At 44.2% G+C, this 15,817-nt stretch overlaps 3 protein-coding genes across 3 annotated transcripts; 2 read left to right on the plus strand and 1 right to left on the minus strand.

Annotated features, from left to right (window-relative positions):
- Positions 1-661: 661 nt before the first annotated feature.
- CCR75_005379 (uncharacterized protein) lies at positions 662-5,510 on the minus strand (the record flags this gene model as incomplete). Its single annotated transcript, XM_067963460.1, has 7 exons — positions 662-1,338; positions 1,448-1,598; positions 1,653-1,715; positions 1,787-2,435; positions 2,520-4,643; positions 4,707-4,716; positions 4,809-5,510. The coding sequence occupies 3 exons, from the start codon at positions 5,508-5,510 to the stop codon at positions 4,318-4,320; spliced, it is 1,038 nt and encodes a 345-aa protein (XP_067815021.1). The 3' UTR covers positions 662-1,338; positions 1,448-1,598; positions 1,653-1,715; positions 1,787-2,435; positions 2,520-4,317.
- On the plus strand, positions 2,080-2,445 carry CCR75_005380 (uncharacterized protein; the record flags this gene model as incomplete). Its single annotated transcript, XM_067963461.1, has 1 exon — positions 2,080-2,445. The coding sequence occupies one exon, from the start codon at positions 2,080-2,082 to the stop codon at positions 2,443-2,445; it is 366 nt and encodes a 121-aa protein (XP_067815271.1).
- Positions 2,683-4,116, plus strand: CCR75_005381 (uncharacterized protein; the record flags this gene model as incomplete). The annotated part of the gene is made up of 1 exon (XM_067963462.1): positions 2,683-4,116. One exon carries the CDS (start codon positions 2,683-2,685, stop codon positions 4,114-4,116), a length of 1,434 nt encoding a protein of 477 aa, XP_067815270.1.
- Positions 5,511-15,817: the final 10,307 nt, after the last annotated feature.

Genomic DNA, 15,817 nt, shown 5'->3' on the forward strand with positions numbered 1-15,817 from the left:
ATCCTTTAAACGCTGACGCCACTAAGATAAGTCACGACAATCGATGCGGTTGAAGTTGTCAATGGAAAGCTCAGCGTTACCCTCCCAGCCAAGCCACTGCCCTACAATTACATTCTGGAACTGAGCAAGGACGGCAAATTGCTGGAGGGGAATGAGTGCAGGATTCGCTGAACGATAACACCCCGACTTCTACTGGATACCTCGGGGTCACCCTGTGACTGATTTTGTGAGACTGGTTTGAGCTATGCTGATATGTCAATGTTAGTTGAGAAATCGGCAGCTTGTTCTGACAAGCCCTAAATTTTGTCAATGGCACGGTCAGATAAATTCTCTTGTGCTTCGTGTTTATACAGCTTACCATTGCAGATATATACCTTGCACTGTTCCTTCTGTACGTGTCTGTATCAAATCTGTCAACTTTAGTTTACCTTTAAATTTGCGGCCTTATCGTACTTTTGCTCTCCTTTATTAAAGCATTTAAGCAACTTGCCCGTTTCAAGTTTTTTATGACGATCTTATCAATTTGAAACACATTGAATGTTCCACGCAGTAGACACGACGCCAGTCGCCCTTAAAAGACTCAATTGGCGCTCTGGCTATCATTCAAAGCTAGGACATTATTCAAGGTCTTCCTCATTGGCTGTAATTCTATGGTTTATTTGGGGTGAGGTACGTTTACCAAAAAGCTGATGGGCACCCATAATCGTATTAAATATAAAACCTATTTTAAACCAATCATAAATGCCATCTCTGTAGATATGCACTAGTATTGCGAGCGTTTTATTCTAAATACCTCGTATCTTGAATTTGGATGACGCTAGCCGTTATCCCCGTTAATGTGAATGCCCTCAGGTCATCACATTCACAAGGGTGACGCCCAAGTGGTGGGTCTAATTACTTCACTTAAAGAAATTGACCATCTCCTTGGTATACAAAGTATTCTTAACAGGGATTGTGTAACATAGGGCACCTTTAGCCCTTTCAGAATATGCCATAAAATGACATTCTGATATTAACCTTCGGAATGTGAAATTTTGAGCAAAGAACTGCATCCGATACGTGAAATGTCGATGCAGCCCTTTATGAATTGTTAGCTTTACAAGAGTTGTCGTACTCTTAAAAAAAACATACCCATTTCAAAGGCCACATATCAACGTGAGCAGATTTAGCGAATATATAATCTAGTGCTTGAGTCTGCTCATTATTCACAGTTTGGCGAAATATGTTACGTCTGATGCTTGTCGCCTTTTCATTTGGTGAGAAATTCCGCCCCCTTTTCAAACAATACAGCCATGATGGCGAAACCAATCGAGCCCTTGACAGTATTTTGAAATAGATCTACATCCACGATAAAATTACAAAATTCACATGCCATATAAATTTTATACATTAGCAATAGTTGATGCATATACATTAGCAATACAGTAGTTAAACAAAGTCGGCTCACACTTCGACCCTGAACTTCTCGCCGCCCATGCGCTCAGCGCCCCACCCGACACGCCCCCTGCAACGATGGGATTAAGGATGTCGTGAACTGCTCTTTCGCGTTCGATTGCGCATTCAATACCGGCAAAAATGCTTCCGACCAGAGCAAATTCCTACAATTTTCATTGTAAATATATGCCAAAATCATCAACAGTCGTCTCACGTGCCCTAGAGAAGTAGACGCTGCGCACGTAGCCAGCTTTCATAGACTTGCTAAAGCCGTTGTAGAGCTATATAGAGGCACCAAATAGCAGCGCGTGCAAGCTTTAATTTCGTTTCAATTTAAAGATGTTGCTATCACCTGTTCACGCATACTTCGGCCCACGAGTTCTCCATGGGCACCTTCGAACGTGCCGAGGAACGCGCCTAGCCCCACACCCATAAATGAACCAGCTATGCACGCCACGACGCTGCGCTTCCAGCAGCTCTCACGAGATTCCTCCGCAAATTTCATGGCGCGATAGAATACAGTCTGTCCCATATTAGGTTCACGCGAGTCTTTCATAGCAATGGTGTGGTGGATGAGTGACGAAATACATTAAATATCTGACAATTTTAAGACAATCTCAGTGCAAAAAAAACCGAGACAGGACAATGCGATTACGGCTCCGGGCGCCGGATGAGGCCGATGCGGAGAGCGGCTTCACGTTTAGAAATAGCAGCAGCAGTACTCTTTACAAACCAGAACATAGTTCAATGCTACCACCGCTGGACGTATGCTCGCCCGACTACATTGAGGAGCGGCTAGATAACCTTAAGCGCCGCCCGAACTGGAGGGACTACTTGGATCAGTATGTGCAAGATTATCCAGACAGTGACAGCGAAGACGAAAGGGTTGTATGCCAAACGTTCGAAACGCCTGGCTTTATCCACTCAACATTTTGGTCCTTGCTCGTCGCCCTGCTCGCCCCGCTGCTGATCCTTTACGCTTTATGTATTCGACACCAAAGCTACGGGTAAATATCGCTGGCCTATTATCATCAACACTACGTTAGTAGACTTATTGCTTACATATTTTGCAACATTCGTATTACGAATAGATTTTGGCCATTGGGATGTCGCTCCGTGAAGGAACTATTCGGCTGTGCATTAATTAATGTAATCTTTATGGCGTTTGGACTGATGCTCTTATACTGGACAATCACTCGTGAACTACCAGATACTTTTGGCCTCGACAATCTACTTACTAATATAGCAATGCAGATTGAGGAGATACCACGCGCGGTAGAAACATGCCATGCGGCGCTATTGCAGGGGGAAATGTCTGTTGCACAAGAGTTATGCATGCCTATTGGTATCGATTTGGTACTGCTGCTGCTGAACTTGTGGTTATTATTGCACTACCATCGTCGATGGGCCAAATATGTTATGGTGCTGATGGCGACGATGTATTTGGCGGATGTACCATGCCAGTTGTACGTCGCCACTTTTCCTGCCCCTGCAATAAACCACGTTGAGCCAACATTTGCCCTTGTCTATGAAGAGTTGCTTGTTGCTTTAAATGGAATAAATCTAAAGCCGGGTGGTAGCGTTGCTTGGGTAGCATACTGGGGATGTGCTACTACTTCGGACGTTGATGCATGCGAAAAGCAATTTATATCGACATTCGAAGCAGGCAACGTGGCCGTTACCTTTAAGTCACTGGATCATTTTATCCCGTGTTATCGAGACCCGCCAAATCCGCTAAAGGAGCAAAACTTCAAGTGCTTCAAAAACATTCGCATTCGTGTTAAGAATACGGAAAGCATTCCTGGGTGGTCCCGATCAGTGCTTCAGCTATCTGATGTTAAGGTTGTCAATGATAAGCCGAATCGCATCAAGAAAGACCATATCAACAGGAAAGCCATCGTTCTCAAACAGGGACAGCAAATTGATCACGATGTATCAAGCCCAAAGGACCAAAATAGTCGACATGCTCAGCCAAACGAAAAGGTCAAGATTGACACATTTTCGGTCATTGCATTTCATCAAAACAAAGCAGACAAGAATGAATTCGGACCGAAAAGTTTTTGTAAAGGTGCTGAAGTGAATAATAATGGGCCTCAAATAAAGCCTAAAACTCGGTCTGAAATTATTCAATCTCAGACGCCAAAAGGAGTCGAAGTAACGTTTAAGGCATCAGTTAAGATGCCCCTCATTGATGTGGAAATGGTAAAGGCGGCAACCGCTATAGTTGCTACAACTGTGGAGAATTTGGAAGAACCTAAATTTGAAGCAAACAAAGTTTTGGAGGGTTCTTTAGTGGACGTCAAGGTAGATGAGAGGCAGTATCATGCGCCAGTGATCGGGTCTGCAATAGGCCAAGAAGCGACATCTACGAATGAAGCGGTACTGTTAAGCAGCGTCATTAATCAAGATCGAACTGAGATAAGTACAATGGCAAATAAAGGGCGAAAACGTGATGAAAACATCAACGCGGGTGCCGAAATCAACTCCCCTGACACTCGATCAGAGTGCATGAGCACGTCTGGAGAATGCAATTACAATCAAAAGGATATGAAGGAAAAATCTCTTGATGCCGTAATTGTAAGTAGACATCCGGAAAGCGGTTACAAGAGAAGACCGGCTTCGAGGCGGAGAATGAATCGCCAGACCAAAAAAGCACTTGGGTCAGCTGCCATCGGCCGCTAAAGTCGCTGCCTCGCCATTGTCACCCATAAAGTCCCGAAGGTAAAATGTAAGTATTATGCGCATTAAGTACTTGTCAAGATTGAATGCTGCGCATTGTAAAGTGAATACGCAGCATTCCGATTACAACTCAGGCAAACTTTATGTTCCGGCACTATGTCCAATACAAAAGCACGATGGTAACATCATTCAAAAGGACTGTAATTACACAACGGATGCTGCATCCAATGAAGTTTGGGCTTCTGTAACTATGTTACGCAAAACCTCGGCTAAGCGGTAAAATTTAGCGCCCTCGATTTGCGCGTTTTTTCGGTTTGCTTCACACAACTTTTCTTGCAGGGCAACTTGCCGATCCATATGTTTCTCTCGAAGCGCCAGCTCGCGCTCGCGTAGCTCGACCTCCTTCTCAAAGCGCATCTTTTCAAACTCCAGCCGCTCACGGTCTAAAGCAATCTGCTCCGCCAAATGCTTTTCATAGTCGAATCGTGCACAACATTTATATATATGTGGTGATGCTGACACCGCAGAACCTAAATTTATCATCATTGCGTCGTTATCCATACGAATCAATAAAAAATTATTGCATGGCATACCGTTGCGAGTCTAGGGTGTTATTTAAGCATCAAAGATAATATCAACCATAACACCATCACCATTAGAATAGCGATTGAAGATACAGAGGCCAGCTTACTTACCAAGGACGCCGACATATACAAGTTGCTCTTACTGCTATCGCCAAGCACAGCCGAGACGTGCCTGTTTTGCTTAGCTTGAATTGCTGCCTGCTGAGTTTTACTTAATGCCGAGATTTGAGCTTGGAGCTGTGTCTGAGTATACGCCATATCTGATCCTGCAGTGAGGAACGAGTTTTCGAGCACCACGTCGTCCATTATAGGAAGATCTTCATACGGTCGCAGCTCGCCTTGCAAGTTCAAAAAACGATTTCTTATGTCTTCTTGCTTAGGGAGCATCTCGTATTCTGCCCATCGCCGCGGATGCGCTCCCTGCAAATGGCTGCGGATGTTGTCAACTCGAAAGGCTCGAAAAAACTTCGTGGTGGTCAGCGAGCGCCTGCGACGCTTTTTAGAATCGTTGCCCGACTCATGGTCCTGCTGAACTAGCCGGTCGTACTTACCTTCACGCCCAAAAGTTTTACAAAAACCACACATGGCCAGAAGCACGGCTTCTGATGCTGGGTCCTTTTCAATAGCCAACAGCCCAAATTCCATTTCGTACTTCGGCTGCCAGTTGTGGCGCCGCGATTGCCTGATCAAGTTGCGTCGCCTCTGCGATTCTTTCTCATTCTCTTCTTCGTTGCTTTCACCCTTGCGCTTTGCCTTGGCGTGCGGCTCGTTATCCTCTAGCTTTCGAATGAGTAGACGATCACTTGACTCCATGACTCGGTTAAAATAAACCTATTGGGCAATATCATGTATGCCACAATACGGGTTCTTAGAATTCTAGTTCAAGTTTAATTTAATTTGACAATAATCTGGATTTAAAATATAAAGTTCCTACCTGCTATTGCTTCTAAATGTCTGGCTTAATATATTAATTATAAAATATGTACAGTGACTCATTGCTCACCGCCCATTCTCGCGTCTAACAGCGATTGGAGAGGTTAATATATGAATTTGAATCAACAAATGGTCAGAACTGTCATATGACTGCCACTATATTATCGATTAAAATAACATAATATTTCGTCTTTATTTTTTTCTTCTATAGGTAATAATATTTATGTAACGCGCTACCCCGTTACGAATTTGTTATACGTAACTTCCTATATCTAAACAACTTTATAATCTAACCATAATATATTTAGGGACCACCCTGTTTTGGTACCCACACACCCTTCATCATACTAAGAAACTGGTTTAGCCACACAAACCTAATTATCAATACACATCATGCTTAATAATTCTATGCGGTGCACCTTTAAGTCGGCCAACCTAGCAGCTGCACGACTAAGTGCAGCTGCTTATAAAAAAAATGGGCTGACTGCTCGCCTGCAAATCCGATTGCAGGTGTCTGTTATGATGATTTGAAAATTATGTCCGACTTCAAAGCATCTGTAAAAGCCTTCATTTCACCCAGGGCCGATACAACCAAACCTGTAAATTCTGATGAATCGAGTTTATAATTTTTGCTAAGATGTTTGGGCAAACAGACCCATATGATGAGGTCACTTGTGGTGACTTCGATAATGGTGAAAATGCTGGTGAAGCTAGTGTGCATCACCAGGAACAAATTATCAAAATGATCACTTCGAAGGGACTGCTAGCTCAATTGCTAATATTTATTTAGAGGAGCGGGTGCAAATACGCTGCGTAACGTTCATCAGAAAACGTCTTGATTGCTCGCGAAAGGCTACTTAATTCGCTGGTCTGAATTTACTAGCGACGGTATAAATTTGCGTTGTTTGACTCTTCAAGGCTTCACAGCCCCTTGAGGACGAATGCGAACTCTTCATCAATGACGTTTGACATCGATGAAACTTCCCAAGGATTCTAATCCTTCTTTCAAGCTTGGGATGGTATTGTACGAAACGTTATAAGCGTAGGCCGCGAGACCTGGCTAGATAAATTGATTACTATTCGTTGTCGTTTTGTAAAAAGATCTTTACTTGGTGCACGTTATATGCAGCACCATTTGTAGAGTGGGACTGGGCTACCTTGCCTCTCCTGGGGAGACCCATATTTTGCTGTGTCGAGGGTGCAGTTCATGCTCCAAGGGAGGCTTCTTCCCCAAAGGATTTGCGATACCTTGTAAGCGCGCAGAGCGCACTTTTTCCGGTGATTGTTGTGAACTAAAGAGTAAGTCTCGTCATACTTGTCTTCTGTTGGTAGCGAGGCTCCTAGCTGTCACGCGAGAGTGATATCCCCGTCTTCGAACGAAAAATCTCGTTTGAACCTTCCCTCACAGCGCGATGAATCAAGAAGCGCTTCACGAGAACGCAGTTCCACCCTTCGATTCCATCAATAGATGTTGTCGATCATTTTAGCAAGATGGTACATCTTGTTGCAGTACCTAAGTCGACCACAACCGGAGGCTGTGCTCGTATCTTTATCGACACGATAATTCGACTTTACGGATTATCCCGTGAGCTGGCATCGGATCTAGGTCCCACAGTTACGGCATAGTTTTCACTTGAAAACACGATTCAAGGTGTGAACATCTGACCATCCTGAAGCAAATGGTCAGACATAGCATCGAAATTGTGTCCACAACGAGATACTTCAAGGAAACGGCCATTCCTTTACGAGCTTGAGTGAGTTCCTGCCGTGGAACTCAAGTTCAAAGGGAGAAAGTTAGATCAATATGAATAGATCTTTCGCGCCCTGCGCGAAGGCTTAAATGCTACGAGTGATAGATTCATTCGTTTCAGTGACCTTAGTATGGAAGCGGCCAAACGGAGATTTCTACCGTAGGCGGGCCAGTCGTAAGCGCAATTTTTTTCGCCTTACAAAAAACGAACAACATGCGTCTGTCGCCAAACACTCACAACATAAACTCATACCGGCCCTTGAAAAGGTATGCTTCACCAGCAAGGCTCTCAACAGGAAGAGCTGTTGAGGTGCTCAACAGATGGAACTAGCATTCACATGCTGCCGCAGGGCCGACGCATGCGAGTCGACCGGAAAAATTGAAGATAGAAATCTGTAAGCTCAATGCAATTAGAAATGACGACTTGTAGAGATAATTCGAACTTGACGATGCCATCAAAGATCGTCGCATCGAGGATGATGCGACAAAAGTAAATTCGGCATGTCCAACTTGGCTGGACGTGCCAAATCTTGGGCCTCAGCGCTCAAATTTCACGACCCATCAATTTGAGTCGTAAGAGGTCTTCAAGACGCATCTCAAACAACTTTCGATCCACCACGTGCTGAATTCAGGGCTCGAACGGAGCTCCTGGATTTTTAACAGGGTAAGCGTGACATTTACGCTTACGCCCAATACACACGATACTGAGTAAGTTGTATCGTGTGCAATCATTTCTGCACATCACAGATTACTGTGGTAACTCAATTGCTAACGCTAAAACCGAAACAATGGCTCTTGCGTGATCTGCGTGTGTAGTGGCGAAGTCAAGCAGATCTGCTTGCTTCTCACATATGACAAGCACGTGCCTATATTCGGTCGGCCATAGTATTTCTTGGGAACGAACGGGTTCTCAACAGCTCATCGGTGGATGAACGTGTCCTCGATTCAAAGACACCGAAATCGTTGCATATCCTTTGTATAAGGATTTGATCAGATTTAAAGATGTATTCCTGGTCGGTACCGAGTTGTCTAACAGTAAAGGCACTACACGAGATTGACCTGATACCAGATTCAAAATACTGTGTCACGAAGCAGTGGCCACTACCTCGTGAAATAATATAGCGATGGACACGCTGTTTGCCGATCGCGTAGCTGTGGACCATGTGACGGAGGCAACCTCCACAAATAGCGCCCCGATCTAGGTTTCTATAAGTTCCTGATGCTTAAATAGGACATTCATTTACATCAGTAAGTCTCACAAGGGATGCTTCTGGGTGGCTTTCAATTCCACATGGGCTTTGTAATGACCGTGTAACATTCAGCAGATGTGTTACCAATCTTTTGAGATCGGTGCGAGATTCCGCACCGAGTTATTTCGATGATGTCTTTGTCCATAGCCGAGCCATGAGCGAAGAGTCGGACGTGAAGTACATCGTATACAGGTTTGAAAGGTTCTAACACTTTTGCGTAAGCACCAATCTCAAGAAGTGTATATTCACTGCAACTGAAATACAACTTCTTAGGTGCAATAAAGAAAAACACGGTGTAAAACCTAATCCTGAAAAGATCAAGGCAATCACCGACTGGCCCGTGCCAGTCGATGTAAAGAAACCTTGTAAGTTCCTCGCCTTAGCGGCGTATATTTGCGCAACAATGTCGAAATGACTGAGTAAATTTCTCGTTTACTCAAGGAAAGTGTAAAGTGGTCATGGAAAACTTATTTTCAGCGTTGCTTTGAAGATATCAAGCAAAGATTGAAGCAATTGCCAACCTTGGCGATTGCCGACCAGACAGACCAATTCATGTGGTATTTGACGCCAGCGATTTTCCAAGTGGCTGTGTGTTTATGCAGAATGACACAGACAGCGCATAGCGCGTCGTTTGCTAACAGTCGCGTCACCTTCAATCAGTAACCGAGGGCATGACAAGGAACTCCTTGCCATGAAATATGCACTGACTAAGTTTCGGGTCTATCTTTTGGGAAACAGACCTTTCATTGTCTATACGGACGATGCGTCTTTACGCACAGCCGTAAAGGATGGCCAGATGGTATTCTTTTTTTCGCGGAGTATCACTTCGCCGGATTATAATTTAGAACGACTGAACGTCGTCGCTGATGCGTATTCCCACTAGCCTGATTTTGAATAGGCTGCGCAAATCAACAGTGAGCAATTGCTTATTGTTGCAATAACTGGTGTTCCGTCGTTAACATCTCTTGGCGACATTAGAAGAGTCTATCAAGAAGATAAGGCTTTTAAAGAAATGATTGATCAACTCAGTAATTTATGACGACAATCCTTAAAAGTATTGCCAACATTGTATCGATCTTCAACAGATCGGTACACAACACGCAAATGTTTACGATAATACACAACCATTGTCGGTGACACACCTCGGGTTGTCATCCCACCCATAACGATTGCGCTTGCGCATCATGTTTGACTGTCACACCCACCAATATCTGGTCATCTTGCAAGTGAGAAGACTAACTCACAATATGTCGCGACTTTACTGGTTGGTCTCGCCATTATGAGTTCGTGCGCAAGTACATAAGTGCTTGCGATGTTTATCAACAAATGAAACATTTTGTCCGATGCTCCGTGACAACTTCTGCCAGTTCTGGCGGAGTTTTGGCAGTCTGCATTGATGGACTTCTTATTAAAGTCGCACGTACGGATAATGTTCTTATGTTGGAGAAGAAGGATAGACCAGGTCCGGCTTATTCGTCTGGCCCGCCTGCTCGTCGACATGGTTGCAAAAACGTCTTTTGCGCTTACGGGAGGCACATCAAGTCGTGACGACGGTTGTGCTCACGCTGATCATGAGCACAACTGTCGTCACGACTTGATGTCGACGGTGTAAAGTCTTTGCCCTTGATCGATCGGATGACCGAGCGGAGAATGAGGTCGTACAATTGGGAGCGAATGGGGGCTAAAAACCTTCCCAACGAGCTGGCGAAGCTCGTCAAAAACTTGCATCATTGGAGCGATCGTGTCTGCATTGCCTTGGTGGTGCACTACACGAAACGAACCGAATTACTTGGGACGGAAATTATAACTACCCGCATCCGTCACTACGTGATTAGGTCCGTTGACAACAGGACTAGGTTGTTCACCTTAGTGAAAAAAACTCACTCTTCTATATTTGTCAGCGCTTTAATTTTGTCGATCCACCGCGTCATCGATGGCATTTGCACATACCGAACCACTACTTCTCGATTTAGCAGGAATTCGACTGCTGACTCGGTTTGTTTTTCTACTCACTGCGCTCGATCACACTGCAAAGATATCATTCTCCTCTTCAGTGAGAACGTCATTGCTCTCACTGGTATTGTTATTGCCGATGCAAAGTATATCATCATCGTAATTATCAGAGTCAGCAATAGCCGCCGTTGCTATTGCTGAGGTTGTCTTCTAAATGATAATTAATGTCAACATTGGTGTCTTCGCATTGACTATTGAGCTAATGCGTGATGAGCAGGAATAAGATCGGTCTTTGCTCGAGCAGGCCCTCCGCGTTGGATAATGCATGTGTGGTCGTTGGACGGACCACAAAGTGGTACCACTTATAACGATGCAATTTTAGCTAGTGCTACCTCAGTATAAGCTATATTTCACGGTGCTTCCAAAACGTTAATGTACACGACGTGCAGATTAAGACTTTAAACTTGCTAAGCGTGGCTAAGCAATTGAATGTAAATACTAAGGAAGGCGTAGTGCAGGGAAAACCCGCACTCATCTTACCATATTGGTTACGCATCTGTTGAATGTTGCATGGACATTACTAAGTCCCTATGCCATGACTAGCCACTCCCATAGCATACAATCCCGCACCGATCTTGACATATTGGTTACGCATCTGTTGAATGTTGCAGGGGCATTACTTAGTCCCTATGGCATAACTAGCCACCCCCATAGCATGCCGCTTGAAGTGCTTACTACTGTGAACATAATAGCTTGTTCACACATAAGGATCTGATAGAATCCATCCATCAGATCTATACATGCCTAGATAGTACTCTTTGACACACTATCAATGATTACGTCTTTTCGTGGTATCGGCGTTTGAGCCGGTACCATTGCAGCGTTTAATTTATTGAACGAATGCACAATTCGCCACGCTCCTGTTGCTTTACGCTCACAGAAGGTCGGAGAGCTTCCTGGGGAGGTAGACTCCCTCATATGACCCGCTGCCAAGCGATCGGCAATGGATTTGTCAAGCGCTAACACTTCTTCGCGAGGCAATGACTACTGCTTCAAGACATAGTATTTCGAACCTGTTATCAGGTCGAGTTCGTGTCGAGTTCCTTTATCCTTAGGCAGCTCGCACAGTACGGATTTAGCAAATACATCCTTAAATTCAATCAAATCTTTATATAGAGGGTTTGTCTTTAAAGAATCCCAGGATTGGGACGTAAAACCTTCCATCCGATTCTTCTTGTCGAGGACACTTTCGTCCATCAATGAGCTGCTGAGAACCCGTTCATTCTCAGGAAATACTATCGCCGATCGAATATTGGCCATGTACTTGTTATCTGAGACAAGTGCGCAGATCTGCTTGACTTTGCCACTACGCATATCACTCAAGAACCGATTCGGCCTTAGGGTTAGCGATTGAGTTATCTCCAAAGTTAACTTCGGAGGCGCTATCAGATCAAGTGTATAAGCGCCTACACTTTATCCGTTGTTTACTAAGACATTTTTTGTCTAAGTTTCCTCTTTGGAACTCGAGTAATGTAAACGTCAAGACACTCAAGGCGTTGACAGCCATGCAAGAACGTATGGCTTGTCTGAAGATGTCACAACTTAAGCGAGAAGAGGTCGATAGCATAAAAAGTTCATAAAACCAGTGTTCTTCAGTCCGCGTTCGTTAGAAGCTTTGGGTCATCGAGCATGGAGATGAATGCCTAGCTGCGCACGCCCCATGTTTGCGAGCTCCAGTACTTAGGGCGCCGCATTTTCAGAGCGCTGTATACAGGCAGCATCAAGAGTACCCAGCTATGCGACAAGATTAACGGTTGTCTCAATCTCAGATACTATGCACCGCCTAACGCCCCGTCAGGTTACAACCCATGTCACATGATTGAAGCTAGAGTGCTTGACACACGTCAGAGGAAACTCTCAATTCGTTCATTTGATGGAAGTAGCTCTACGAGGGGCAAGGCTCAGGATTCCTGGACTGGAGTTATCGGTTTGTTTGACAGCTCGTGCACCCTCAAATGGCTTCTGGCGAGACCTAGCTTGACAAACTGGATACTTTTTGTGAACGGTTTGGAAGACGGACGTAGCTCCGCTTGTCCGCGGGATATGACACTTCGACAAATAGAAAATAAAACTTAAATGGATTATTTTATAATAAATCAGCTAAATTTTGACAAAGATGTCGGAGGATTCTAAGTTTCATTTTATAAGATTCGCTTTTACCCAAAAGTCATTTTAGGTATACGTATTATGAATTCACCTAGAGATTTTTGCGGATGCCGGTAGGTTACGAACAAGAAGTTGCAAGCAGCCGTCTCATCGGTGAGGCAGACGTATTGGCTGCTATTACAAGCGAATATCTGGACGAAAACGCGAGCAGGAAGGACACGTCGGCGGCTACGGTGTGTCTTGGCCGTGTGTTCATGACCACATTTCGCTTCCAGTTTGTGCCGGACGAGCACGAGTATGACCGCGTTCGGCGCCACTTATTGGATCGCATTGACGACGAAATTGAAAGTTTTTTTTGCATTCCATTGGGTTGCATCGCATCGCTAAAGAAAAAGAATTCCATTATAGAGCTATTCACAAAAGATCTACGCCAGCTGTCGTTTCGATTTGACATTGTTGAGATCACCAAGGTAAAGTACTCTGATACTGAAGATTCAAGTCAGACAAGCAGCATTTTAAACTGATTGTACTTTGGCGAAGATTTTTTCAGTCTTAACGACTTACGTTTTTCCGGAAAAAATCGAGTTTTTGTTTGCATTTTACCATAGACTGTCGGAGAATATACTAGAGGACGAACCGCTGTTGCCTTGTGCCATGGATTGGAATGTTTATGACGACCAAATCGAGTGGGAAAGACAGGGATTATTTGAAATTGGCCAGTGGAGAGTCTCAAGCTGTAATGAAAACTTTTGCGCGATTGAGACGTACCCGGAACGCCTTGTAGTCCCAAAGAACGTCACGGATGAGGTAAACCTCGTGACTATCGACGATTTGTATCGTAGAGGCTAATATTCTATGTCAAAAATTGTAGGTTCTACTTGACGCAATAAATTTTCGCTCGCTAGGCCGAATTCCGTGTCTAACATGGCTAAATAGCTCGAACGGGGCTGCTTTGTGTCGGTCAAGCCAGCCTAAAGTTGGAATGTCGAAGGCCACATCGCCGGCTGACGAAAGTCTTGTTGCAGGAATCACATCGCCAAACCTACTGCAGGATCATGTGCACATTATCGACTGCAGGCCGATGTCTAGCGCCGTGGTACGTCTGGAATTGTCTCTGCAATATTGCGAAAAAGTGATTGTTGCTATTTACAGGGTTGACTCTTTTATCGTCTATGCTATGGTTAGGCAAATCGTGCGAAAGGATACGGCGTCGAGAGCTCAGTCAATTATAGAAACTGCACCATCACATTTATGGAAATACCTAACATTCACTCGATGAGGGAAAGGTGCGGTACTGGTTGAATATATCATACTTGTTTTTATAAGCCACCTACTTATCTTTTTCTTGTCAAATAATGGCGTCATCAATAGCATGAAGAAGCTGCGGAACCTTTGTTCATCAACCTCTTGTGACAACTTGCGTTGGCTCGGAAGCGTAGAAGACACTAAGTGGCTGGTCTACATTCGCCAGCTATTGAAGTCAAGCTTGCATGTGGCACAATTGCTTCGGTTAGGGGAATCAGTTCTTTTGCACTGTAGTCATGGATGGGACCGCACAAGCCAGATCGCTTCGCTTGCTCAAATATTTGTCGATCCGTTTTACCGAAGCTGGAAAGGAATTCAGGTGCTGATTGAAAAAGAGTGGCTTACATTCGGACACCCATTTCATCTCCGTCATTCGCACGGCGAGAAGGCAGATACGCAAGAGTCTCCCATATTTATTCAATTTCTGGACTGCTTATCGCAGCTTATTCGAATTTTTCCGAGCTATTTCGAGTAAGCTATCAATGCTACGATATATTGGCCGTTCCACAACTCATGACCGCTGCGTGCCCACAATATAGGTTTAATGAAGGGCTGTTGCTTATGCTTGCAGAAGCCCTGCATTCATGCCGCTTTGGCACGTTTTTGTTTGATTGCAAAAAGCATCGCCAGGAAGCGAACCTGAAATATCGGACACCATCTGTGTGGACTTGGGTTAATGGTTTCCGCTCACAGCTGGTCGAACAGACATACCTGCCGGAACAAGTATTGAATCCACCCTTGACTGGGTTGTTGAAGCGAGTTGTACTTTGGGATGCAATGTTCATGCGCTGGTCGGGCCAGCCGCTTGTACAAGACGCCTTGATCTCAGAATCAATTGTTTACGACAATACTCAACGCATACCGACCTGGAAATTACCTCAAAATACAGTTTGTGCCTTAAATGCCGCATTAAACCTCAAGTATCGTGAGGTACGATTAATTCAAACTCTAGAAGGGCGTGTTGCTGCTCTAGAGGAACAATTGCGTAAGGAAAAAAAAAGCTGAACATGGCCACAGCAAAAAAATGCAAGACTGCCCCAAACTTAACTATTCAAAATACATAAATTACAAATTACAGACTCGTTGCGCCCAGTTAAAATGTATTGACAAACGACATACACGATTAATGTAATGGGACACAACAACGGTTCTCCAACCGATCTGTGTTACATTTACGTTATGGGTAAAATACCCTTTTATCCTATTCTAAAATAGTTAATTACTTAAATCCCATTTATTATGGGAAACAAATGTGGTCGCCGCCAGATATAAATCTGGCGGCCGACATCTATTATAAATTAGCTAGGGTAAGGTTTTAGAATAAATAATTACATGAAGTGCAGTTCTCCTTTTGATCTTAAAGCGTTAAGTGCCTTCCTGAGGCTTGCGCAGTGATCTGTATGAGATAGAAGCCTTTCTAAGGTATACCCTCTTAGACACTAGTTGCCACTTGGTTCTACGAAATCCCGAACCCCTTAAACCAGGATTCATTAAGCTTAAATAGCTTGTATGACTCCCTAAATTGTTAAACCCATTAGTTATATAGAACTAAGAGACTCTCTGAGTCTGAAAGTCTTCCTCTGACTTTAGGAGCGAGGTAGCTCCGCTACACCTGGTAGCACTCGTAGTCAATCTACGCCTGAGTCTTTACAAGACTAATTTCTCACGAAAATGGAAGAGGTTCCAGAATTGTCAGAAGCGCAACGCGCCGCTTATGACAAGCTCAAAACCTTATTCGGGCTTGAGCACGTGGAATTTATTAT

This window comes from Bremia lactucae, linkage group LG1 (assembly GCF_004359215.1).
Source record: "Bremia lactucae strain SF5 linkage group LG1, whole genome shotgun sequence".
Taxonomy (NCBI): Eukaryota; Oomycota; class Peronosporomycetes; order Peronosporales; family Peronosporaceae; genus Bremia; species Bremia lactucae.